We start from the raw sequence: 27130 nt of genomic DNA on the forward strand, positions 1-27130 counted from the left end.
TGTCCACGGATGCCCGCACGATTGTATCTGAAGGCCTCGGAAAGAACAGTGCGTGCTACTGGTATTGGGAAATCTGCCTGGCAACACGAGCCAGCGGAATTCTGATTGGATAATAACTCTTACCTGAAAATACAACACTAGATTATAATATGACATCAATGTGAAGAATATGACCTTGAAGGCCTTGACCGCTGGTTAAGTGTTGTTGTAAAACACAAAAGCTGTGACCTGTATATATTGTATTTGTGTGGTTTGGGGGCAACACTGCAGCCCTCTGTCACACTCACTTAAAACTTGGAAATTAATTTTTAGCGCTTGTGAACGCTGATGTGCATTTTGATTGGCTGTAATCTGTGATGTTTCCAAACCGTGCAATAGCAATCCCAATTTTGAATTGTTGCAAAACCAGTTGCCACATCTCAAGCACTCACGGAAAACAGTTGCCGAACCCCATACACTATGCGAGAGTTCAGTCGGGTTTCGCAGCATCGCGAGCACAAAATCTCTTTTTAAGTACGGCGTTCTACCACCCCCAACAAAGCACGCAATATGTTTTGTAGCGAACACGCAATTTTGCACCCTATTTGAATCTTAGTCAATCGCAGGCAACACGGCCAGCGACAGCACGTGCGAGCTCTAACAGTTGGAGTGAACACATCATTTAGCACCCGCTATTTGGGAGCTTAGTAAAAATTCACATGGGAACTGCTACCCAGCGTGCTTATTCCTTCATAACTTAATATGAAATATTTTGAGAAGCTGAATTTCATTAGTTGTCTAGTCCTGTACCATCTGGAGGGTGTTGCGAATGTGAATCCTCTGACTTACATAATTATATTCTTCCCCCATAAAGTTGGTTTTCAACATCAAAAGGACCTTTGAAGTACCATGGGACTGGATCACTGTCTAACCCACTCTCGAAGATTCTGTCACAATGACATTAGGGAAGTCATGTGAATTAAAAGACTAGCAAACAGCTCATGCTTCGCTCTGTCCAATTTTTGTCAAAATGTCATGCCGTGCCATTTCCCTTGATTGTGGAACATGTAACTGTGTTAGAGTAACAACTTTGCAGCAAGGCTTGAAAGATGCACAGAGAGATGCACCAAGTAACGCGATCCAGGTTAGCTATAATTCTGTGCATCATTCGTTCTTTGTATTTCCGATTGGCAAAAGATAAAGCATAAAAAAGTCACCATTTTGTTTTTTTCCTCCCCTCAAATCAAACATAAATGAAAAAGAACACACAAGATTTTTTTTATAGTTGAATTTTAGGCTCCACTCAAAAACACAAAATGGAAAAATGAGACAGAAGAATGAAATGGATTGATGACCCTAATGAGGAAATGAGGAAAATTCATGGTCAGGTTGAAAAGACGTGGAAAGTTTAGTAACAAGCATCAATATTGCACATTTGCAAATCCTGCAATTTCACAATTGTGGGACTAATTATATTAATCTTCATTATCAGATTGTTAGCCCCGAAGATGACCACAATTCATCAAATGATCCATTAAAGATTTGGAATCAAGGACTAAAGTGTTTCAAGATTTACTATAATCGTGAGAATGAATTACATCTGCCATAGAAGATAAATTTTCACTATTTGTCTGTACAATTGCACTGTTTTCAACTCATTCATGTCATCACAAAACTCCATATGTGGACTTGGGGCAAATCACATCACCGTTATTTTTTTGTCATGCTTTCAAGCATTGTGTAATTATATACAACTACATCTGTATAAACATCTGCCATTATTGAATATAAATCCAGAGTCAACAAAAGTTAATTGTGTTTTCTTCTTCGAAGTAGGTGTGTATAAACGCTGTGAGAATAAAGTACAGCACAAATCACTTGAAACGTTCCAAAACCTCAGAAGAGTTCGCTCGATTGTCTTGTCTTTGATAAGGTCCTGGTATACAAGTGAATTGATTCGGAGCCCATTGTATTTATTTGAAGAAAATAGTGCACTCACAAATGTATGTGTTCAAATCTGTAACGCTTAACACGTTACACGGAACCGATTGTGTGGATTTGCCTGCATTTTATTTCACGTGGTTAAGTTGTTTGCCTTTTTCTGAGGTTAGAAACTAGTCGCGTGTTGTTATGTATCTTCCGGGACCAGTCCAGCCGTTTTTTTCTTCTTTGAAGTCCAACACTGTTAAACCTTCAGCCCAGTTGGCTTAGAAACATCCGTGGTGTGTTCTGCTGCTTCTCATCATTACTGACTCTTTACCTGGACTGAGGCTGAACAAATTGGCAAAGACGCCAGCTAAGTGTACGCCGAGGGAATTGTCCAATTTGATAGGACGGGGGAGAACGCGCCGGGTGCGAGCGAAATACAAACTCAACTTTGAACGCTTTCGAATGTGGCAAGGCTGGTGGAGAACATGGATGGTAAGTTGTAGCAAAGCTGTTCCACAGGCCCCCTCTCTTGGCCGCTTTGATGTGCTGCTGCTCTGCTTTGAAGTTGAGAAAGCCGGGCTATGTTTCTTGTTTGTGGGCGAGAAATACGGAGAGATAAGAAGCTTATGCGTCTGTGTGCGCGCCCGCGCGCGCGTACACGTGGCTCAGATTTAAAACACTCGCACAGACGCAAACGACAATTTCTCAGTCTGCGCGTCTCCTATAGCTGGGGGAAAAAAGTGGGATGTATTCTACAACCGGAGCCCCCTCCTCCTTTTCGTTTGCCTCCTCCAGATTTTGACACCCCCAGAGAGCTACATAGGCACTGAGCCTGCCACTTCTGAGGTCATTTGTTGAATGGGGGGAAGGCTACGTTACACTATTTTGCTCCGAGGAGGGACTCGCGTGGCACGTACGACAAACGGCAGATGCGGTGCAATTTCGCGTTTTTTTTTGTGCTGGATTACTTGCCCAGAGAGTTGTGGACTGCCATCATCTTTTTTTTAACAAAATGGAATAACTCAACTTTTCAAATGCACTCCCATTAGATATAACCTACAATGGTATGTTGCATTTACTCAGCTTTGATATGAGAGTCCGCCTTGTTTAAAAAAAATACAATTCTTGCAGACGTCCTCGCAATTGCTCTTCATTTCAAATGTCTTGTTCATCTGGCTGTGAAATTTAACTCGCAGCGAATAAAAAGGTGACAATTTATTTATTTTTGCAGACAGAGACGTTGGCACTCGTTATAAAGCTGTAGCAATAAAAGCGTAATCGCCTCTATTGACTATCGTTTGGTTATTGATCGCTCACGTTTACGCACAAACGAGCCGATTCTCCCGCGGGGCTGCTTTATTCTCGAGCATGGTTGTACTGCGGTCACGTGAGATGTACTGTATCGGAGCTGGAAATCTGTTGACAAAGTGTTTGGGACTCCAAATGCAAAATGAGTCCGTGTGAGTTCGTTGTGAGTGTGATAACCGGTGTTTGCTACGGTCGCAAATGGGAGTGATTTTGGAAACGAAGCCAGCGTTGTGGACTGTAAAGGAAAACACGTGCAAGCCACAAATGCCAGAATCTGGTTATGGTGAGGAGTTAATGCTCTGGTTAGTTTATTCGGCTAAAAACGTTTTGATGTGACAGATCCGTGCACGTTGAGAATGTGGGCTTCAATTGATCTCTTATTTGGATTATAAATAGTCAAATGAAACAAAAAAAAAAAGCTTTTTATTTTCTGAACCTATTGAGGTGTGTTTTTTTTTTTAAGAAAAGAGGGACTGTTTACTTGGAAGTCTTCCTTTGAAGTTCAGCAGGATATGGCTTTGATCAGATCAATACTTTGTGTGTTTCAGAGTGAAGAGGAGCTGAGAAGCTCCCCCGCTGCTTTTAGAGAGTGAGTAGGATTAGGCTGGAGCTCAGTGGAGGCACCACTGCACTCTCACATAGGCAACCGGAGCTGGAGCCATGAGCAGGGCGCTTACGGAGCACATCAGCAGTAGCTTCCGAGAAGATGCTCCTCGTCCTCCGGTACCGGGAGAGGAGGGAGAGTCGTCATGCTACATACCCAGCCGGTCTGGAAAAATGAAATCCCTTAATAAGGTTCACGATACCCCCACGGCCACCGCGCTCCCCGGCTCCACTCCGAGGAGGAACGAGGATGGATTGGGGGAGCCGGAGGGAAGTGCGTCTCCAGACTCGCCACTGATCCGGTGGACAAAGTCTTTGCATTTTCTTCTCGGAGATCAAGATGGTGCTCACCTCTTTAGGACCTTTTTGGAGCAGGAGAATTGCGTGGACGCTTTGGACTTTTGGTTCGCATGCAACGGCTTCAGGCAAATGGACTTAAAGGATACCAAAACAATGCGAGTGGCCAAAGTTATTTTCAAACGGTACATTGAGAACAACAGCATCGTTGCCAAGCAGCTCAAACCCGCCACCAAGACCTTCATAAGGGATAGTATTAAAAAGCAACAGATAGACTCCGCCATGTTTGACCAGGCACAGACAGAGATCCAGTCCGACATGGAAGAGAATGCTTACCAGATGTTTTTGACCTCTGACATATATCGCGAGTATGTGCGCACCGGCTGTGAGAACGCCGCTTACGCCAATCATGGCACCCTCGGCAGCCTCAAGCTCATGTGTGGATATCTTCCACCTCTTATGGAGGGAGAGGAGTGGAGCTGTCATGACCTCAAGGCAAAGGCTTTGGGTTCCGTGCTCGGACTTTCGGCTAAATCCTTGAGGGCGACCGCGACCATCCGGGCAACCGCTGAAATTCTGGAAAACAGTTGCAGGTAAGAACAATGTTTCCTCAAGGATGCGTCTTATTGCACCGCGCATGTTTGCTTTAAGTTTTCATTGGCTACTTTACTCATGTCACTTCTTGTAAAGAGCGGGGGGCGAAAAGTTGTACTTTTTCAATTGCATTGTCATTGTCTCTGCTAAGTTAAGGATCCAGTAAACAAAGTGGGTGTTGACGTATATTATTTTTAGTTTGTAGTAAAAAATTACATAGCGAGAAGAAAGCCACCTTTTTTCCCTTGCATCACCCGTATGCCCCCCCCCCCCCCCCCTCGCTCTTCCGTGGCTCTCACCAAGTCTGTAGGTCAACCCATTTCCATCTCAAACATGTGGAACTAATTTTGGCACTGCACAGATTCTGTCTTCTAGCGTGTCCCCCCCCCCCTTCTTAGATCTCCCATACGCAACTCCAGAGCGGTAAAAAACTTCCTCAGTTCAGTTTCATGGTCTTTGCCACTACTTTGTGAGCGACTGCAATTCAACACTTTTATCTCTCCTGTTTGGAAAATAAATTGCTTGTCAGAGACTAAGTATGCTTTGCAGGAAGAGACAAGAAGGGAGGAAGTGAAGACAGTAATGGAGGGGGGGGGTCATGGAAGCAACAAGAGATGCAGAAAAGAGAGTTGGGGGGCGTGGGGGGTGCAGAAAGCCCAGCTGTGCTAAATACCTGACTCTTTGCGCGGACCTTCCAAAGGTCAGGTTTGTGCTTGGGGCCTCCAGCTTTCGTCATGCTGGGGTTCTCCTCTCAGCACTCCCAGCAGAAGGCATTCTCATAAAGAAAGGGGCCCGCCTACCCCCTCCTTCCCCCCCACCCTTGCAAAAGCTCAAGTCCCCCCCCCCCCCAACTCCCACCTCCTCTTCCCCTCTCTTCCTCATCCGCCCCCTTCACCACTACAACTGGAATGCAACACAGCAGGAGAGGAGATAGTCACACAGAAAGACTTAAGTAAGGAGAGCGAGGGAGTTTGGGGAAGGGAGCATTCACACACTGTAGATGGAGAGAGCAAATGCGAGGAGGGGGAGAGCAGGGAAGTGGTGGCGTGAAAGAAAAAGGAGAGATGGCACGGTGTCGTGGTAATGACTCACGTTACAGAAATCGACGGAGGACACCGTCAAAGCAAACCTTCACGTTATCCCGTTTATCGTCTTAACTCGTTCACAAAAAGCCGAGTAAAAAAAAAAAAATGGATCTTTGACGTCTTTAACCGTCAATGGTAGTGAAGGCATCAGAAGCAAACAGCAATCGTGCGACATGATCCCACAAATTCCAGTTTGCACTCCAACCCTGAAAAGCATCCCGTTAAAACGTCAATTCTCATTTTATTCACAGGGCACACCGCAGAGGAGACAATGCCAGCCCTTATTTTGTCAACTCCGGCTACATCTTTGCGCCTGCCACCAGTGCCAATGACAGCGAGATCTCCAGTGATGCCACGACGGACGACTCCATGTCAATGACCGACAGTAGTGTGTAAGTGTTTTTATCAAGATACACCCCCTCGGGTGATTAAAAAAAAAAAAAAGTAGCGAATTTAAATGTCTCAGTTCCACTTCAAGAACTGGTCAAATTTCAAAGGATGTCATTATTTCCAGTGGAACACACACACACACACACATTCAACACATTTCCAGGAAAACAACCGTGGGCTCGAAGAATCATGTTTGGTCTTGTAGATCAACGGACTCATCTTATTCTTTGTAGCTGGCCTGCGAATAATGTCGTTAAACAGGTAATTCCATGAATGTGGCATTGTCATGGCCTCCAGGGTGAAAAGACCTTTTTCAAGTTTATTTTCTGATGCATTGCTTGTGGGAGAGTCAACCGGAATAAAAAAAAAAAGAAATCTGAGATTGACTTGATGTGGGTGGTGGGGGGGTGGGTGTTGCTTCATTCTTCAAATGTGAAATTCATCCGTCCTACCCACCCTTCTGCCACAACAGACCTGTTTTTTCCCCCCCTTCATATTATCTAATCGCTCTTCTCTTTGAAGAGCTAAAGGAGAGGGGGGGGGGGGGGGAATGGCCATTTGGGCCTCAAGACAAACTCACTGAAAAATGTTGGCACCAAATGAAAGGAGGCTTACTCACATGGTGGGTCGGTTTCCTGCCACTGGCCTCTGTGGCGTGCTGAGATCATGTGTCTGCAAGGCTTTCACAGGGGTTACTCATTGATAGACCTTGGGACAGAGGAACTCCCCCCTGGCCCGACTGGTGCACCCCCCCCAAAAAAAAATCACTTCCATCGTGACCCAGCCCTCCGCAGCGTCTCTCTTCCACCCTCCAGAGCCTGTTGCGGGAGTGGCGCGGCTCAAAGTGCAAGAGAGTGAGAAAATAAAGTGCGTGGAGTATAAAGGGCTTAACTGAATCGCTTTCAGCCTATTGTTGGGTGAGGGGGGCTTATGGGGGATAAAAGGGTGGCTGGCTGCTTTGAAAATGACTTGCACAACTGAATAGGAGATCCCCATAAAGTAAGGGCCCGTGAAGCCATAAAATAGTACGTCTTGTTTTCGCTTCCCAAAACCTACACACAAAGCATCAAGCTGCCAAATTGTGTCTCCGGTGTGCGGGCCGTTCGGCGAGGCCGTTTGCTCCGTGTTGTGTTGAGAAGAGTAGATTTCGTGTCAGGTCATTCTTTTTTTTTTTTTTTTTTTTTGGGGTGCTGGAGAGAGAACCATTTTTATTTTCTCTTCTTCCTTAAAATGTTGCGCAATAATGCCAGTCTGGCTGTAATATTAATTATGATGTCACCCATTTTGTGTCAAATGTCAAATTCTTTCTCTTCTCAGGAGAGATAAGAATCACAGACCTTGGTGTGCGCGATACACGTCTCTCCTGTCCTTGACTGCCGTTCCTTTGTCTTTCCGCCCAAATGGATTTCAGTCATACAAGAAGAGATTTTTCCCCATTTTCATTCGAGGGAACCGTTTGATTAGTGTTTGAAAGGCACTGTGCAAATTTGAATCTCATTTCCCAGATAAAGAACAAGAGGAAGGAGGATTTTGGGGTGTGTTTGACGGGGGGGGCTTCAGTTTTTTGCTTATATCTTATTTATGGATTTACTTGGACGCTGGGGAATGTTGCAGCACCAACTTCAAACATTACCTTATCTTACAAACCAGCCTTTTGATGTTGCTCAGATCAGAGGCTCACAGCAAAGCGCGTGCCAAACGAAGATGGCAGTGGGCGCATATGCGCATGAGTGTTGAGATTTCAAAGCGGCAGCAGAAAAGTAGCGTTTGGGATAGGTCAGATGCTTCTGAGCGGCCGAAACGGCCAAGATAATTGGCTCAGCTTAAGTGGCAACTGACTCGAAAGGCGAGCAAAACGGAGGAAATAGAACTCCCAGAATAATTGCTTAATTGTCAGCAGGCGAGAATGTCGTCTCAACTCATTCACTCCCATTGACGGATTTATACGTCAAAAAGTCCATTTTACCGCTGCTGGCAGTGAATGAGCTCATGACATGCTCTGTGTCGGTGATTAAAAAAAAAAAAGTCATTGGCAGCCATTGCGATTAGTGCATCGTATTCCGCTTTATTAAGAAGTGCTGTCAAAGTTGACAAGGACTAATCTTATCAGGAGGGCTCCTTTGAAGTCCACAGGAGGGTGTTTAGCATATCTCACCCATTGTTCTGCTGGGTTTTGTGATGTGCGTTTTTGTTGCCTTGGCTTCAAAAGACGTGAGGCCTGTTGACTTTTCTGTAGTGTGAATAGCGGTATGCCATTGGGGGATATTGTGTTGGTCACTTTGCTGATGAACAGCTTCCCAGCTGTTTTTTTTTTCTCCCGCCCACAAAAAAAAAAAAAGATTGGCAAGTTGCTCCAAAGTAGCAGCAGTTGGCAAGAAAGTGGCAGGACTCGCGTGTGTGTCGCAGAGAATCCGATAAATTGGGTTTATTTCATTTTAAAAGGGACTGTGAATGTTATTTAGTGAATGTTATTTATTTTAGTTTTTACTTTTACAGAGATGGAATCCCTCCTTATAAACTGGCCCCCAAGAAGCATCTTCAGCGGGAGATGAATCGCAGTGTCAAGATCAATGGCCAGATTACCCTTCCCCACTTTCCAGTAAGTCTTTAAAAAAAAAAAAAAGTTTTTCTTTGGTCATGTGTTCTTCCTTCACTCATTTGCTGCCATTGACGGCTAAAGACGTCAAAGATCCATTTTTTTACCTGGCTGGAAGTGAATAAGTTAATTTGAATGTGTTTCGGTACTGCAATGTTCAAACCTTCGTCCTGCTCATGTCGTGTTAAAGGAAATCACAAATACCCACAAGTTACGCAAATGGGATTGTAAATGCAGGACATCGCCACTCTCTGTATTATTGGACCTGATTGAGTCCTCGAGGGGGCGGGGGGGTCAAAACCGCTGCTCCTTTCAGATTGGGGATCCGTTTGAAGTAAAAAGTAAGAATAGCTAAATGTGGTGGTCGGGTTGTGTGCTTTTTCTGTGCTTGCACTTTACAGTGCTTGTTTGGTCCTCATACCCCCCCCCCCTTCCCACCTCCCTCCTCCTCGCGTTTCTGTTTCACAGTCTTTTTTTTCCCTTTCCCACTTGCAGTCTTTTAATGTTTCCCTCCTGATTTGGAGATGGCTCTGACTCCCATGATGTACCAGCCCTAGGCAGGAGGGGCCCCATGTAGGGCTGGCACTCCTTTGCCAGCAGCTTCACTCGCCTTTCTTCTTATCCCTTCATCGTGTATACAAAGAGATGAGAGAAGCAACAAAAAAAAAAGTCAAAATCAAGAAAGCCAGCGTTCCAAATAACAGAAAAAGAGGGCTTATATACGGTATATTTAAAGTAGGATAATGCGACGGGAGTGTCTTTGCGCTGCCCTGCATGCAACTGGGGAATGAATTCCGACTTTGTCTTCAATCTTCCTGCTATTTGACTCGTCTGTCCTCTCCCCGGCTTCGTGCCGCTCCTCTCTGTCACCGCCGCCACCTTACCATTGCGCATTTCCGTCCTTATTATTTTCATGCTGTTAATTTCGTCCCGCTTCTCACATTTTCCTCCCTTCTTTACGCGCTCCCTCTTTTCCGTCAATATCTGGCTTTTATACGGAGGTTTAAAGCTGTGTGTCCCTCCCACCCCTAGTGTGCGTTTGATGTTTGACAAGGGCCCTTTGAAGTGTGCTGACTTCAGACGGTGCCTAGCTGATGGCTCGGTTGGGCTATGGAGGGTGCAGGCGGGGGGCCTCCCCTCCAAGCAACGAACCAACTGCTACTCAGCAGCCTGGCACTGCCAAGGGCACTGGCCACGGGGAGATCTGGGCTGTGATGGGCACTAAAAGAAGGTTCAGGTTAGCGAGGACAAGGGCATCTGCATCATGGCGTTTTGGAAGAGTTGCAGGATTTTTGGAACAAGACTGGATTAGGACAAGGGCAGCGGATTAATGCGCCATATTGCATCTGTCGGGAACACGCCACCTCACATTAAAGCTGTGCTGTTTGCCCCGCAGAGGACTCAGCGTCTGCCGAAAGAGATGACCCCCGTTGAGCCTGCGTCATTTGCTGCCCAACTCATAACGCGACTTGAGAAGCTCAAGCGAGAGCAAGACACGATGAGCTCTTTGGCGGAGAGGCTACAGCAGATTCAAGAGGTTAGAGGCGCGCACGCACACACATTTTCTCTGCAGGTGAAACTGTGATATTTGCTCGTCATGATTATCATTGACCACTTATTTTGAATACAAAACAATATCAAAGTGACATTTCATATTGCCCGGCCCCCTTTTATTTCCGTCATCTTTTCCATCCGGGTCGATAATCTTTTATTCATTTTCCATCTGCGGTGTTATTAAAATCTGAAATACGGGCCGTCTTCTGCCCAAATCTTTATTCGTCTGATGCCCGCTTTGCTGTCTCACGTTCTCCGCCATCATCGTCATCATCGTCTGCGGTTATTTGCTTTTATGGCACAGGAAAGAGAAAAGGGCGAGATGTGAAATTTGGGAATATTGATTACAATTTGAAACGGTAATACGATGTCTCTTATCTATTATCACCATTATTTGGAAACGGTAAACCGTTACGTCCTTCCAAGTCGTGTTTAAACATAACAAGGAGCCAATACGGCGGATTTGGTGTGTCGAAGAACAGGGATGAAGCCAAGAGATTTAAAAATCCGTCTACTTCTTCGCTTTTTCCACTCTTGTCCTCCAGTATTTCATCCCGTGGAACTTTAAAAGTTATGTTTCTCGATGCTCTTGAAGTTTCTTCAAATAGTTAGCACTTAGCTACTCTCTAGTGGCACGTTTGCTGAATATGTGTAGTGCCAGTCTCTTTGTTATGCATCGGCGCACTGCATTATAGATGAAGCACACCCAAAGCCCGTTTGCGATGATAACAATGTGGCAAAAAGGAAATTCAAATCAAGTTACGGCGGATTTGACTCTCACTGACTGACTGAGGACGATAGTTGGTGTAAGTTGAAAAATAAATTCCCCAGCTTGCTGCCTTCCCCACGTTGTTTCTTTCAAATCCCTGATTGTTTTTATTGTTCCTCTTTGCCTGTCCAGGAGGAGGAAAAAGAGGAAAGCACGGACGTCACCAGCAACACCTCCCTCCATCACCCTCTTCTTCCATCTGCTAGCCAATGTGAGGAGGACCCCCAAGCTATCCTCGACGATCATCTTTCACGGGTCCTGAAGACGCCCGGCTGCCAGTCACCCTCTGTGGCTCGTCACTCACCGCGCTCACACTCCCCGGAACGGACCGGCGCCTTGGTATCTTCAGGCCACGGGTCCTTCTTTGGTGCTTATCCCGCCTCTGCCAAAGCTCCGGCGTCAGGCCGGCAGTCCGCAAAACACAGCCATCACCACTATATCCACCATCATCATGCTGGGCACAAGACCAAGGAGCAGATTGAGGTGGAGGCAGCTCAGCGTGTTCAGTGCCTCTGCCCTCCCGGAGGCGCCAATTACGCTGACGTCACCCCTGTGTGAGTACTGTCAACTTGTTATCGCTCACGTTTGCATCGCATTTCACCAAACGGACGTCGCTAAGGCCAAATGTTTGCCTGTCGCGTCCTCTAGTCGCTGCAGCACTTTGTCAAGACGGCAAGTCAGATCCTCCGATGAGGGTTTGTCGTCACCACGCCTTCCTCTTGATACCACGGACCGATCGCAGAATGTTTGGCAGTGGATTCTGGAGAGCGAGAGACAGGGCAAACACAAGCCTCACAGGTACGTGGCTTGTCAAATGACGATGGCCCAGCAGAAGAGTTCATCGTAAACTTTTTTTAAAATTTTTTTTAACAGCTACCCCGGCCTTAAGAAGCCCAACCCCCTCGACTTCAAGACCCCGCCCGCTCGAACCAACTCCTTATGGGGCGGGGGTGGCATTGGTTCCGGGATTAACCCTCGCGGCCACCACCCCGGCCATCCGTTCATACAGGACCCCGCCATGCCACCGCTGCCCCCGCCCAACACTCTAGCACAGCTTGAAGAGGCCTGTCGTAGACTGGAGGAGGTCTCCAAGCCACCAAAACCGAGGTGGGACGACGCTAACGCGCAGTTCGCGTGATTCGAAACTGATTGGTCATTCAACTCATTGGAGTACTCATAAACATTTTATCTGCCGGACTTTAAAAGGCATTCAACAGCGTCCATCGGCCTCCGAGACCAGAGCCATCCAGCCTCAGCCTTCCCTGCCGGAAGCAGCTCTCTCGCCACTTCTGGACTACAAACGGACGAGTAAGGATTTCTACTTTAAGATTAAACATGCTGCAATGTCGAATACACTCAATGTTTGTTTGCCCGTTTCCTTCCATCTTTTACTCATGTCATCAAAAGGGCAGATGTTTAAAGCATGTGTCATTTTTCTTCACAGGTCTAATGAACTCATGGTCACCTACTTCTTCTGCGGTGAGGAAATTCCTTATCGGAGTGTGATGAAGACCCACTGCCTCACCTTGGGACACTTTAAAGAACAGCTTAGCAAGAAAGGCAATTACCGGTAAATATAACACAGGCAACATACGCATCTTTACACTGGCGTGGCGCACATTCGAATTGGGCCCCTTTATAGCAAAAAAAGGCAAAAGTGCATCACTCGAAGCATGCAGTAAAGCCATCTTTAACATTGATTGTTAAGCCAAGAACGGAGTGTGAAGTACTGGAGCTTTTGAGTTGAAAGAAACTGGGCTGATCCACAGAAAGGGGGTGGGGGGCGGGGGTGTGAGGGGGTTCTGCAGCAATTTTGTTTGCACATCTGTTACTGATTTCCATGGTAAGGCAGCCTTAATAAAATGTCTTTGAAGCCTGATCCATTTTATTTCGTGCACAAAGACTGTGAGGCCTTCAAATTCCTCTTCCCCATTATTGCATCAGGCATTAAAATCAAATGTTGCAAGCATCTGCCTTTGGATCTGCCGCCAACAACGGATAAAGAAATTCTTCAAAGAAATATGCCTTTGACTCTTTCATTAAATTTGGTGGCCAAGCAATGTTGAACAAAAAAAAAAAAAAAAGATGAAGAAAGGCGTCATTTATCCGTCGTTACTTTGTCTCTGTGTGCGTACATGAGAAAAAGCCTTAAGGCTTCCTGTGCCGTCTCCACGAGGTTGCAGACACATCTGTTTGTTAGGAGACTGAAACAAGTCCTTGCAACCCCTGCTAACCCAAAACTCTTTTTGCAAGAGCAACGAAGAGGGAGGCGGACATGAAAAGTTTGGCTTCAATGGCAGCAGAATGTGCGGAGTTGGTTAATTTGGACATGGCAATGGTACAGCAGAAAACAGTATGCGGCAGCCCTGCCAGACAATATTGGTGCCAGATGTTGCTACGAGGAAAAAAAAATAAAAATTCGACCACATAAAACGTGTTCCAATGGAAAGGCTTTGTCTGTCTCTTGTGCGCTGACACAAAGTGATGACTTTGAGGCATTTCGGAGAACTTAGCATTATGTTAAATCGAGCCACCGGAGAGAGGTCACATTTTTGACTAATGAGTGTCTGCAAAGTCTAAAAAGGAGGAAATGTCATTTCACGAAAGCGTCCCAACTTTAGCTGCGCAAGAGCCCCGTGGCTCTGTTCTTACCGCCTTTTCGGTTTTGTATCCACGCTCATGTGATGTACGACGACTGAGGTGAAAATGCACCAGTAAAAAGTCTTTACTTTATCTTTGTATTGTTAAGTGTTTAAATTGGCTCATAAAATACGAGGCCATTACTGATTATTTTGTACTGTGAATAACGGCACATGTAAAAGAGCGTAAAAGAGCGTAAAAATAAGTATAGATATTTTTCCCCCCCATTATAAAGCTTATCATTAAATCCCCCCCTGCTGATCTGAGTCTGGCTTGAAAGTTAAAAAAAAAAGAAAAAAAGGAGAAATCATTAGAAGCCTTGGCTTCACAATCACTGGGAGCAAACTAACCCTAGGAGTTAACTCAGCTTGAGAGAAGAAGAGTGGGATAGCGACGTGACCTGTGACCTTTAAGAGACACCTCCGAGCTCCTTGAGCAAAGCTCCTCGGGCTCGGCCTAAATACAATTTATTGCTAACGCTCACTCAGCACAGGACAGGACAGGACAGGACAGCCCCAATTCCACTTCCCCAGCCTTGCTACCCTTTCCCCCCCCCCATCTTCCCTTGTTTTTATTTTTTTTTTCCTTTTTTTTTTTTTTTTGCTGATTGGTACCCTCCCGAGTGTGTTTGTGTCTCCAAGGGAGAAACTCGGGGATCATATGTGCTCATGTGCAAGCTTATGCAGACTCTGAGGCACCTGAAATGTCAAGCTATGTGACAGAAAAGGCAGACATTTGACAGCGAGTCCAATTAGAAGCCCAAGAGTTGGAGAAGGGGGGCAGCGACGGGGGGGACGGGGAGGGGGGCAACTTAAAGACATCTTCTAATTAACCCTTCAACTCTAATAAGAGGTTGCAAAAAGATAGGCGTCTGTTGAATGGCCAGCAGTCATGACGAACAAGCGGATGAACAGAACCACACGCGCACACAGCTTGGATTGTGTTTAAAGAGGGGTGGTGGGCGTGTCGTCGTTGGTGGGGGGGGGGGGTGAGCTGTGTTTGTGCAGCGGTGTGAGGTGGAGTCACTCTGCCTTTGAAGTGTGCAGTATGCCATGAAAGCGATGACTAAGTTGGTTTGAGCTCGATCCGTTTCTGGCTCTCTGTGTGTCTTGTTAGTGTTTGATTTGGACTAAAGAGAATTTAGCGGCGGCATTTAAATGGATGGAGATGCATCGGCACCTGAGTCACATTTTTTGTTTATTTTGTCTTTCCACACCAAAAGGCACGGTGCATCTCATCATGCTTTTGTTTTGTCTCCTCCGCAGATACTACTTTAAGAAGGCCAGCGATGAGTTTGAGTGCGGAGCCGTCTTCGAGGAGGTGTGGGAGGACGCCTCGGTTTTGCCCACGTACGACGGCAAGGTCCTGGGCAAGGTGGAGAGGATGGACTAAAAAAAAAAACTCTCGCAACGTCCTTTAACACCAAAAGCTAAAGTCCCGGAAAACTTGAGGAAGACATGAACTTCACTTCTTGAAATGATTAATACTAAGCTAAAAAAAAAACAAAAAAAACAAAACACACACACACACACACATGAAAAAAAAGAGAAAGAGTTACTAATATATCCAGCAAGGAGCGATTGAAGGAAGACGACGAGCCAATGAAGTATGCCTAATCCAGAGGAGGGGCTGTCCCTCCCTGATTTTCTCAACCAAGCAGCCTTAGAAACACAAGGGAACAAAACGAGAAACTTTCAAAGACCAATGTAAGAGGGGGGTCTGGGGGGGGGGGCTTACCACTTCTTGAATATATAACCACTGTTGTGATGCGTATTGAGAGACTGTTGTGCGTTTACACTGACACGCGGGTCAAGTGCAACGGACGAGCAGGAGGGCTGGAGACGCAGCACGCCAGCCAGTCTATGCTTCAGCTTATTACATAGTTACTAAAGTGTTTATACATGTGCATATACATAACTTGCATATATGTATATATACATGTATTGTATTTAGATGCGTTGTGCCACCAGTTGAAGGTTTATATTGAATATTTATTGAAGAGAAAAAAAAACAACATCCCCCTCCCAACCTTGTTCTTGCCCTCTCCCGATTTTCCGGCCAAAAGGCAAGCTGCTTTGAATGTTGGGAGAATACTGTGGTGAAATTGAAAATGTTTTTCTATTTTGTTTTACAAAAACACAAAAAGGATGTGACACGAGCCGAGCACCTCCCATGGCCTTCTTACCCTCCTCGGGTCCAAATTGCCATCCTTCTCTGGGCTTGGTCGAGGCTTCTGGTCAATCCCAGTCTTTTATGCTGCTGAAAGTTTGAAATGCTACTTTTGTCACTCTCGTGTTCCCTCCCCCCTATTTGCCGGAGCTCACTTTTTTTTTTTTTTTTTTTTTTGTGTCTTTAGTAACAGAGCTCGATTTTTGTGTTGTGCCTTTGTTTGTAAACCAGGCTTTGCGATTTTGGGGGGAGGGATACACACACAGAGCAGAGACCTGGAACACAAGTTTGTATCATCTAATAAGCGTCGTATTTACAGCTCAGACACCAAAATGAGTTGCGCTAACAAGAACAAGTTTGAGAGGGGGGTGGGGGGGGGCTGAACTATGAAGAACAATGGCTCTGATATCCTTTGAATGTCGCTATCGTGATTTTGTATTTAACAGAAGTCCTGTATACATTGTAATTATGCATCGGAAAGTATGGATACCGACACACGTGTTGCACATCAGGAGGAGACGCTCCAAAAACAACACTTATAAGAACACGCTATTGCTGGTGTTTTCAGAGTACAGCGCCTGTGCCTAAATGGATGCCATACCATGTGCTGCCCTGTTTCAGGGTTTTAATATATATCCCTTGGTTTTCAGAAGGGTTTTTATGTTGAAGATATTTTTATGCTTTTATTGATATCATGTAATCGTGTTTATTTTTTTCTTTTGTTTTTTTACACCACAGCCTTTTTTTCATTCTATGAAAACTGTAAATTATACATTATATAAAGAGTTTCATTTAAAGATTTACATGGACCTATAATTATTGTAATTATTGAGAGACGTAGCCTTTATTAAAGTTTTATATTTTTCAAATGAAGTCTGTGCTTGTTGATTTTCTTTCTGTTATATTTATATTATATTTATTATTTTCACATTTCGGTCAGTTCCTACGACAACTAAGTCTTTTTTTTTTATGTCGCTTTTTTATGACCAATTTGAAACACCTTGCAAGGTAAAGTAGGGATTGCGTATTCAAAGCCATGACAATATAGAACGCAGAAATGACATGTATTAGCAGTATGACCTTTGTTAGTTGACATGACCTTCAGGAAAGTTGAAAGTCAAATATGAGAAAAGTCACACATTCACAAAAATAAAAGCAGAATATATTATTGAAGAGGAAACCTTTCCAAAGTAGGAGACACCACGAACTGCAACGTCATGGCTGGGGAGACACGCCCACCAGTCACGCACCTGTCACTTGTCACGTTCTTGATTACGGGACTATTTAAGGACTCCATGCCGACAGTGTCGGAATATTCCACATGCTGCTGAGTTGCGAATTACTAGACGTCTCGTTTTATGCATTACGTGAGTTATATTCTTATTCCTTCATAAGTGATTTATTTGTTTATTAATTATCTCGTTTGTGCTTTTGTGAATTGCTTTTCCTTGTCCTTCAGCGGCGAGCGATTTTCGTTTCATTTTTTTGTTCCTTGCCTTTTTGCGAGCGTTTTTCATTCCCGTCGTTATTTTCCTCGTGCGTTTTCCACCAGCGTCATTTGTTGCACTTTGTCGGTCTCGCGTTTGAATTATATTTTTTTGTAAAATAAATATCTTTGTTCAATTCATTTTCTGCATCTGCGCTTTAAGAGTGTTGACCTTTTTCGTGGGGAAATTTCCGCCTCTTTTACGCGTCTGCATAGGAAGGATGTTTGTAGATTACACAGATGTAGCGTTAATTTTATTAAGTTTGGAGCACCTGCTTTTGAGCTTTCCTTGTATATTTTTTGGTGTAATATTAACATAAAATTTTTAGCTAATATTATGAACTTTTTTATTTGTCTAATTTTATTTCATTTTTGATCTTATCTTTTTTTTTTCATTTTACAGCTTCAGTTATTTTTAAAATGGCCTACAAATGAAAGTATTTTATTTTACTGATGTTGATCAAATTCAACTTGGTGGACATGGTCTTGATGTCAAAATGTGACTCATTGCTGGAAAAACAATTCATGTTTCACGAGGTTAGCAGAAAAATGCCCGAAGTGTGTGACCCTTTGACGCATGGCAGCCTCTGCGGTTCAATTGGTGGATTCTTTATTCGGCACTTAAATGGGAGACATTAGACATGGAAATTGGGGCACGGGGCTAATTGGTCCTATTAAAGAGCAATAAGGAGCAACACTTCACCGAGAGTCAACACAAAAATTAATGAAGCACCAAGCACAGAGCTTAGCCATGCTTTCCTCAATTATCTTGTTTTCCTTTAGCAGAAGGGGGGGGGGCATTTAATACCGGGAAATAATTCAGTGTTTGGAAGTCCCTTGTACTGCTTAAATCAAATTGAGGTCATATATAAAGGCTTGCAAGTGGTAAAAAGCCGAGGTAGTTAACAGCAGTCATTAGGGAAAAGCTTTCACTGGCAGCAAAAAATAATTTTGCATTTCTTCCCACCTTATAAGCAAGTTGTTCCTGGCAATTTGGCACAAAAGGTATTTCTCATTTTCCAAAAAGCGCATCCGCTTTGAATTTTGCCTCAAACGTCATTTTACCGCCGCACTTCCTTTCAAGTTTGTCTTTTTAGCACCCCAAATAGCACATTAATTTCCCAGACTCTTCATCAAAGGCACGGAGCGGCGAAACCTCAACACGTAATCGGTGTATTACATACCCGCGCAACCCAAAAATCAATTTGTGCACGGATTTATCAGCACAATGGGGAGGGTTTAATCAGACAGAAGCAGCTCGTTTGCTGTTGAACTGTCTGGAATGGGGCAGGTGTAAGCCCTCCACCCCCTCCCTCCTCCACCGCCGCTCTCCTGACCGACTCGATTTTCACAGCCTCTGGGGCTCCCGGCTTTGAAAGGAAACCGATCCAGGAAAATTGCTTGCATTTTTCCTCCGCAAAGTGTTGAGCGATGGACATTGACTGTCACATTCCCACTTCTCCTTCCTTGTGTGTCTGCCTTTCTGTGGCATTCCAGGTGCTTTGTTGAAGGGCCACGCAAGTTCTATTCATGGAAACTTGACTTCCATTCCATGCTTTTGACTCCTTCAACTCCCCAACTTGAATCTGAAGCACCCAATTCCGTCGCAAGTCCTTTCATCAATCAGGAACATGTTATTCGGTCACCTCTGCCCCCGTACGGCTCTCATCTCTTGCGCCGCTGCCTTACGCCTTGCCTTTCATCCACACAGTTGCACTAATTTCTCCACGCGTGGCCGTAATTGGCATGCCATCGTTGGTGCTATTGTAAACATGGCTGTGCGAGCATAAAACGGCACCAGTCACTCCCCAGGCTAAGCTAGCGTATGAAGCTCGCTGCCTATTGTGCTGCCGAAGCCTTTGTAGATTTGCAGACACCCCCCCCCCCCAGTTTAATCGCCTTCTCATACACCGCCTGACGACTCGCTTTGCATATTTAATTGCCAGGTAAAATCGCTGTCGACAATCCATTTAATTATTTGATTGTACAGTAACCGTAAAGAGTGTGAGAAGGGGGTGAAAAAAAAAAGCAAGGGATGAATGGGGAGAGGGAGAAGGCGAGAGAGGCAGAGATAGAGCAGCAGGCAGCGCAGAAAGAAAGAAGTCTGTTGCCAGAATAGACATCAAAGCTGGGCCTTGATGTTGCTGTTGAATGGGCGTTAATGGTTTCTGAAGGCAAGAGATTGCAGAGGGGAAAAAGAAAGAGACAAAAGAATGGAAAAATAAACCCTTCTTTTTCTCTGACAATCCCGCCAGCAATCTGAGTAAAGGCATAAACAGTGGAGACCGCTGCCAGAAAGACAACTTGGAAGAAAGTGTGACAGAGGGGGAAAAAAAAAAAAGATAGTTGGTCGCTTTCTTGTAATGATGGAAGTTATTGTGAGATGGGCTCAGTTGAACTCGTTTAGGGTGCAGGTTAAATCCCAGATGACTGAAATTTTCTTCCGTTCACGTGCGACAAGGACCTCACAGACCAACATACGTTTGACTTCCACATCTCGAAGACTGGAATGACACACTGCAGGTTCAAATGCCAAATCAGAATTCAAATCTGAAATTTTGACGGGACTGTCGAACTGCATTATTTATAGTAACGCATATCATCCATCCATTATCTGAACCGCTTTTCCTCACGAGGGTCGAGGGGGTTCCGGAGCCTCTCCCGGCTGTCTTCAGGCAGTCGGCGGGGCTACACCCTGGACTGGAGGCCGGCAAACAAACTAACACGAACCACAACGAGGGGCAATTCAGAGTGTCCAATCAACCTGGCAAGCATGTTTTTGGAATGTGGGAGGAAACCGGATTACCCGGAGAAAAGCCACACAGAAACGGAGAGAACATGCAAACTTCACACAGGAAGGCCGGAGACGGAATCGATACCCGCATCTCTGAAAGATAAGCCGGTCAAGCTTACGAGTTGTCCACCGAGCCGCCCATATCACATTACATCGTATCGCATCACATATCAAATATGATGTCAAAATTTACAGAACCCGTCGGGCGTTTTCATTCGTCTGTAACTCAAAGTGCTTTCAAGTTTACATTTTACAATAGTCTACGCATGAATAAATCCATTTGCCATTTAAAATCAACCCCAAAAAAACCTGACAACAAAGAAACATTCCCCACCACTGCCAACCAGCCATCCATTGTCAACTCTTTCTTAATTTCCCGAGAAGTATGCCCATCACCAACAACAAATATTTGATGATTCTCAAATGCTGCAAAGTGGGGAAAAAAAAAAAAAAAAGCATGCACTGTAGTTCGTCCTGGTCACTTGTATCACTTGAAGAGAACGCATTTTTGGTTCATTTATTTTCAGAGCATTCATTTGTCTCAGTTTGTCTGTAAGTGTACCAAATTGTGACAGTGGTGGACAGGCGCCGATTTTGTCAAACTACCCCCTGTTGAGTCTCAAAGCAAGCTCGTGGAAAGTCTCTGTTCTTTGTGCAACATGGAGCTTTGGGTCCAAACCACTGTCAACAAGGGGAACAATTTGGCTGCGAAGGGCCATATTTACAGATTGGTGAACCGCAGCTGAATTTAGCCGAGTTCTTTTGTCAGTAAACACCACAAGACTTCATCTTTTTCAGATCCCAAGCGGAGGAACAGGCTCAAATGCATGCCTCGTGGTCCAAAGGTGGTCAGCAGCGTTGTCCAACTGGACCGCCGTTGTTTAACCTTGGAAAAAGTCCAAATGGTCTGATAACACAAGATGCTTTGCGTGGCGCACCGTCTTGTTCGCATTCCACGCTGACCGAGTGGAATGCGGCCACTCTAAATTCTTCGTCTGTGGCCTCAGATGGAGGCGGCGGGGTGTGTTTCGGGCGAGGATCAGCACTTCCAAGACTTCAGAAATTAAGCCATTGAGGTTCTTTTTTTCCACATGAATGTTCAGACATAATTGGAAGAGCGTATACACAATCACACCACGGCTGGATAAATGTACAGAAAGACACGGTACTCAATGAGTGTTGGACGACCCTGCTTCTCTTGAAAGGTCCGTCTTGAAAATCGCAAGAGTATCCGCAATTAAATACACACTTTTCCTTCCTTCGGCCATTGTGGTTTAAAAAAGCAAGAATATATTTTAGATTTTCGAATTTTCACCAGTTCACCCACAGAACAACAATATCTGCTCATCAAAACATTTACCACCAAATGCAATTTAAACCAACAAAGAGTGTGCGTCTTTATTTATAGACAGTCCACGCTTTCGCTGAGTTTAGGTTGCAAAGACGTTCCTCAGATGTTCGCCAACCGTTTTTCTTGTGGCAAAGAAATTTTGACATGCTCAAAATTGGATGGTGATGACTGATGATGAGGATTAAGATGGAGAAGATGACGTGTGAGAGCAAAAAAATGAAAAAAAAAAAGTTCTACGTATGAAACTTAGCTCTCGCCCCAACCAAGAGGCCACCATTGTAAAGAAACGGTGAGGGAGACTCCAGGAGGCAATGTGTGTTTTTTCTTGTGCCTCCCCGTCGCCAGCTTGTCCCTCTTCTTCTTTTGCTATTCACTCACAAGCAATTAAGTCGCTTTCCCAATGCTGTGATCCCCTCCTCCATTCTTGGTTCTTGTTTTTTTATTGTTTTCCTGTTTCTTAGCTTTTCATCCTCTCTCCCTTCTTTCTTGCGGTTTTGTTTTTCAGGCAAGGGAGTTGAGGCTGGGGGCAGAACAGAGGGAAGAACAAAATGGAGGCTGGGGGGGGTACATATGCAGCTTTATGACTTAGCACATGTGTTTCTCGGTTTTTGTATTTACATGTTTCTCATAGAAAAGAGGATGATCGGAAAAGTAAGACAGGCATATGGTTTTGGTTTGTTGAGTTAAATTCAGTGCTGGACTGTTTGTTTCCTGTGATGAGAAAAGGATGTTGCTTTCTGTGGTAAAGGTTGTCCTTAAAAAAAAAAAGTTATTTATGCAAATGTGAGAAAAAGAAAAAAAAGTACTTGTTCTGTTTGCAATTTGTAGTTAATATAAATCCAGTTGTTGAATTCAAGTTACTGTGAAGAGTAGCGTTAAATGTTTTTATAAATGTTTTTTGTGAAACGTAACTTTAGTTTCGTTATGAAGCAGCGTAGTTCATAACCAAAAATGACGTCATCAAATCCGACCTCGCGTACGCGGAAGTAGGAAGTAAAATAATAGATCGTCAATGAGAGCGAAATGTGATGATATTCACGTCCAATCGAGCACAATCCGCAAACATCTTACGCCCTTGGTAGCATCATGGGTACGTACAAGTTTTTGTTGTTAACAATGTACAATTCTGTGGCGCTTTTATCTTAAAAGATGTCAATTCGGCAACATGTATAAAAGCGCTAAGATTCATGCTAACACTCTCTAATTGCGTTAGCACAATGTCAGGTTACTATGGCAGTTGAGGTGATGTTAGCTCATTTAGTTCATTTATTTGTGAATGTAAAGTAATTCATATTGACGAATTTAGTTTGTTTTATTCTGACTTGATGGTAAATATTGCCTCGTAGGGTATCTAGAGTTTCACTTTTTTTTTTTTAAATGTATTTTATGTTCTTCAGAAAAAATCACTCAACCCATTGAACCGACAATGGGTTGAGTGATGACCACTATCTGGTGTAGCAAGAAAAATGACCCTGCATCTGCTCAACATGACAAATTCAATCCCATGAAATCATATTTCAATCAAAATCAAAATCAAATCAATCATTATTTTCCATATAATATTTCAGGAAATCAATGCTGAATGTCTGTTTTGGATAGCCTCTCTATGTACTTAACAGATAATTAGATGTGGACTGGTTGTTTTTTATTCCAGTGGTGGCAAAAACATAAAATAAATGTAATCCCTGCCGTTAAATGTAAAATGTGTATGGCAGTTATAACAGATGATTCAAACAAGAAGTAACATTTCACAAGAACATGTTTACTCCAATGATGGGTGGCATCTATTTTCTCATGAAATCTGATCAGTGGGAAATTAAGAAGCGCCACTATAAAGCCAACGCAAAAATATTTGTGCTTATTACCCAACTCAGCTCAGCATCAAATAGATGCTGATATGAAACAGTTGAGCACGAAATGAGTCACAGGCATTTTTGGGGGGGAGAGGATGGTCTGGGGTTTGTCAAAATGGGACACTCAAAAGGCAAGTGGATTATTTATTCATGTGTTGATTTAATGCTGGTTTTTGTCCCCCCTGTCACACTTGCATTGCAAATGTCAGAGGACCTCAACTTACAACAAAAACTTGTCATTGCTTGCTCACACAGATGGATTCTGCAATTTAGAACATCCAAATGTGTGGAAGCTTTGGTTGTCAGCGCCTTGCAATCCCATCATGCATATGGACCATATTATATCTATTTAAAAATAATAGATCAATTTTGAGAATGTGAGATGTCGTCCTGATGGCACTAAAAAGTTTGTAGTTGGTTCGACTCGGACGAGTGTGCGGGTTCTGATTCATTTTTTCAATTTCTTATTCTTTTCAGTGGGATTTTTTTATTGTTGTTGGGAAAAAAACAAATTTGTAGAGTGTGAAAAAAAAACATTGCTGAATGAGTTGAACATTTGAATCCGTTGAGAAATGTGGAAAGAAGAAAGAAAAAAAAAATGAGCTTGATAAATATTTTTGGGGTGGCGTTTTTTTTCCTTGAAATCAACTCCTTCTATCATACTCCCTGGATGATAGAAGGAGTAAGGAGGACGGCTTGAAGGCCAAAAGAAAATGGAAAGGAGTTTCTCTGGTCTGAGCTTCTCTCATGTTGACGCCTTACTCGGAGGTGGAGGTTTGGTACAGAGGTGAGCAAGCTGACCTACATCCCTCCCTAAGCGACACCCCCTCACCGCCGCCGCCGCCGCCACCCCGCCTCCTTTTGGAAAGCTTGTGCCTAAGAGCCATCTATTTGAAGTTCAATGAGAGGCAGCCTTCTTGTGAACACTTGAAACACACACTTTGGGAGGCTGTTAGAAGTGCCGGGCATGTCTTCTTTACCTGATGTGATGTGAAGCTTACTTTTGTTTGATGATTCCATTCATAGATATAAGATGGTGTCCTTGGCTAGAAAGGAGGTAGTGAAGAAGCCAAAAGAGGATGGGAACAAAATAAACGAGGCATTACAATTTCTGGAAAAAAATGGAGTGTGAAAGCTGAAATGCCGAATAAAAAAATATTGAAACCGAGGAAGGATTTCTAATGACATGCAATGATATATAAAAATATGAAGTGATATTGAAAAATAGAGAATTATTTGAAATGATGTTGAATGTGAAACTGGGAATGAATGGGGATTTTTTTTTTCATGTGTCCAGAAATTTGGGCATGCTGAAATTCATGTCCAAGATTCCAGTAATCTCTGGACTATAAAGCGAACCTTTATAAAAGCCGCAGTAGCTATTAACAAAAAAAAAGGTATACAAGCCGCACCAAGCTAGCTATAAACCGCGGTTTTCTATGTTGAAATATTTTTTTTTTACTGCATGTATAGAACAAATTTCTACTGTGAATGCACATAATGGTACATCAACAGATTGTTAAAACAGTGCCTTTTAACACGGCTACAACTTTGCTAATTAAACCCGAACAAACACGAGAAAAAAAAAACAATCCAGATTTATATGGCGTATTTTCTGAACTATGGAGCGCCCCGGGCGGCACGGTGGCCGACTGGTTAGCACCATGGCCTCACAGTGAGAGACAGCATCAGGCGTGGGTTCAATCCCAGCTCCGGCCATCCTGTGTGGAGTTTGCATGTTCTCCCCGTGCCTGCGTGGGTTTCCTCCGGGTACTCCGGTTTCCTCCCACATTCCAAAAACATGCATGGCAGGCCGATTGAACACTGTAAATTGCCCCTAGGTATGAGTGTGAGTGCGGATGGTTGTTCGTCTCTGTGTGCCCTGCAATTGGCTGGCAACCAGTTCAGGGTGTCCCCCGCCTACTGCCCAAAGATAGCTGGGATAGGCTCCAGCACCCCCCGCGACCCTAGTGAGGAGAAGCGGTACAGATGATGGATGGAGCACCCCTACTGGTGAAGGAAAAATCCACCGAAAAGCGTTGTTTTAGCCACATGGTTCAAAATCAAGGAAAAAAGTTGCGGCTTATAGTCCGGAAAATATTGTAATTGAATCAATCAATTGTATTCTTTTTCATCTTTGAAATTGTAGTATATTTGAAAATGGTATTTTTTATTTATTTTTTTGCTCTAACACCAACCTGCCACAGGGACAACCGATGCAAATTAGCCATTACCTATAATCTGGCATATTTACATGAAAGCGTTAATTAATATGCGTTGTATACTTAAAAAAAAAAATACAATTACAAAGTCGATGCCGGGTTGTAGGCTCCTGTCTTTTTTGAAGGCAAAGAAAAATCCAGACCCACGAGGAGATAAAGAGGACAAGTTCATCAAAGTTTTCAAAATCCAATTTTGTTTGTCTTGCGCAAAGCCAACTTTGCCAATGTGCGACGTGACATGCAAAAGAAGTAGCCTCAGGGTGAACAGGCATCGTGTTAAAATGGCCAAGTTGCTCCCATCGCAACGAGCCCATCCTCAATTTCTTTTCATGAATCTTCCTTTTAGCAAGTCTCCTTTTAAGATCTTTTCCCATCATCGAGATCGAGAAAGGGCACGAGACAGCAGACAAAAGAACTCAAAAGCACAGACTTCACTTCTCCCTTGAAGATGTTAAAATTAGTGACTTGAAAAAAAAAATCAAAGGCCTAACATTAAACGTTAAAAGATTCTTGAAACGTCGACACTTCTGTTTTTTTTTTTTTTTTTTAAATAAAGGACGTAAGATGAGAGATACTTGGAACACCACTTTGTTGTCACTTCAAAGGCTTAGCTTTAAGAAAGTGGGCTAATATAATACTGATAGCAGAATCAGTACCTGGCTCGGCTGACCTCTTCTGAGGCTCCTGACAGTCCCGTCACAGATGGTGGGACGGCGCCTTCGAACCACTGCGAAAGGCTGGCAGCCAGGGTCTGTGGGTCAAGGGGGGGGCAGTTTTGACGAGTAACCTCCAAGGTCATCTTTGGTGTCTTGCTCTGTGATGGCTTCTTTCTTCTTTTTATGCCGCCCCCCAACAAAAAAGTTGTGTCTTTGAACTCCTAAATATCTAAAAAATCGGCTGGAGTTCGTCCACTAGCGATTGGCTGTCAGTGTCCAACTGCGCCATCATGTTGGGCCAACATCATTAGACAACGCCGCACACAGGACACTTTTTGAAGAGTCTGTGTGGATGTGTTTGTCTTTAGGGGGTAAGGGGTCATTTTAATTGGGTCGGACAACCAACCTCCGAACTCATGAGCAACAGGCCTGATGCGTTTGTTTTTGTTTTTTTTCAGTGTGGTTTGTGGTGTCTTGGTGGTTGAATTCAAACGCCTAGTCATCCAAAAAGAAGTCGCAAACGTCGCGGCTAAAACTTTCAGGAAGGCTTTTTTCTGCGTGGCGCATTCCTGACAAAAAAGATGACTGAATCTGTTTGCCAACAGCTGTCAGTCATTTCCTCGCGCAACATCGCAAAAACAAAACCTTTTTCCATCTCATTATTTTCATCAAAGCTATCGCGATTTTTAAGAGTCGAAATTCTTTTGAGCAGCTGCGAGTGTCTCGCCGTTCATTCTAATGCCCTACACACTAAATGTACATTAACATTTTTTTTAAAACAAATTTCTGCGTATCTATTTTGTAATGATTATTATTAGCTAGCCTGGCAAAAGAAGATTGTTATGCTACGCTACG

General features: G+C 44.0%; 1 protein-coding gene across 3 annotated transcripts; it reads left to right on the top strand.

Annotated features, from left to right (window-relative positions):
* Window positions 1-2027: 2027 nt before the first annotated feature.
* On the top strand, window positions 2028-15261 carry LOC148332749 (axin-2-like). 3 transcript variants are annotated; one of them, XM_088303581.1, is made up of 11 exons: window positions 2028-2400; window positions 3765-4709; window positions 6047-6187; window positions 8682-8784; window positions 10178-10318; window positions 11237-11658; window positions 11753-11902; window positions 11978-12211; window positions 12311-12412; window positions 12549-12674; window positions 15010-15261. In XM_088303581.1, the coding sequence occupies exons 2-11, from the start codon at window positions 3877-3879 to the stop codon at window positions 15134-15136; spliced, it is 2379 nt and encodes a 792-aa protein (XP_088159707.1). In that variant the 5' UTR covers window positions 2028-2400; window positions 3765-3876; the 3' UTR covers window positions 15137-15261. The 3 variants fall into 3 exon arrangements, with proteins under 3 accessions (XP_088159707.1, XP_088159705.1, XP_088159706.1); XM_088303579.1 differs by lacking the exon at window positions 2028-2400 and adding an exon at window positions 2490-2972; XM_088303580.1 differs by lacking the exon at window positions 2028-2400 and adding an exon at window positions 3300-3499.
* The last annotated feature ends 11869 nt before the right edge of the window (window positions 15262-27130 follow it).

This window comes from Idiotropiscis lumnitzeri, chromosome 8 (assembly GCF_059441095.1).
Source record: "Idiotropiscis lumnitzeri isolate Australia: NSW breed Sydney's pygmy pipehorse chromosome 8, RoL_Ilum_1.0, whole genome shotgun sequence".
Classification (NCBI taxonomy): domain Eukaryota; kingdom Metazoa; phylum Chordata; class Actinopteri; order Syngnathiformes; family Syngnathidae; genus Idiotropiscis; species Idiotropiscis lumnitzeri.

Coding starts and splice junctions, on each gene's coding strand:
- LOC148332749 (XM_088303581.1), top strand. CDS start 3,877: ATGAGCAGGGCGCTTACGGAGCACATCAGCAGTAGCTTCCGAGAAGAT. Junction 8,785..10,177: donor TTACCCTTCCCCACTTTCCA/GTAAGTCTTTAA, acceptor TTTGCCCCGCAG/AGGACTCAGCGTCTGCCGAA. Junction 12,675..15,009: donor AGCAAGAAAGGCAATTACCG/GTAAATATAACA, acceptor TCTCCTCCGCAG/ATACTACTTTAAGAAGGCCA.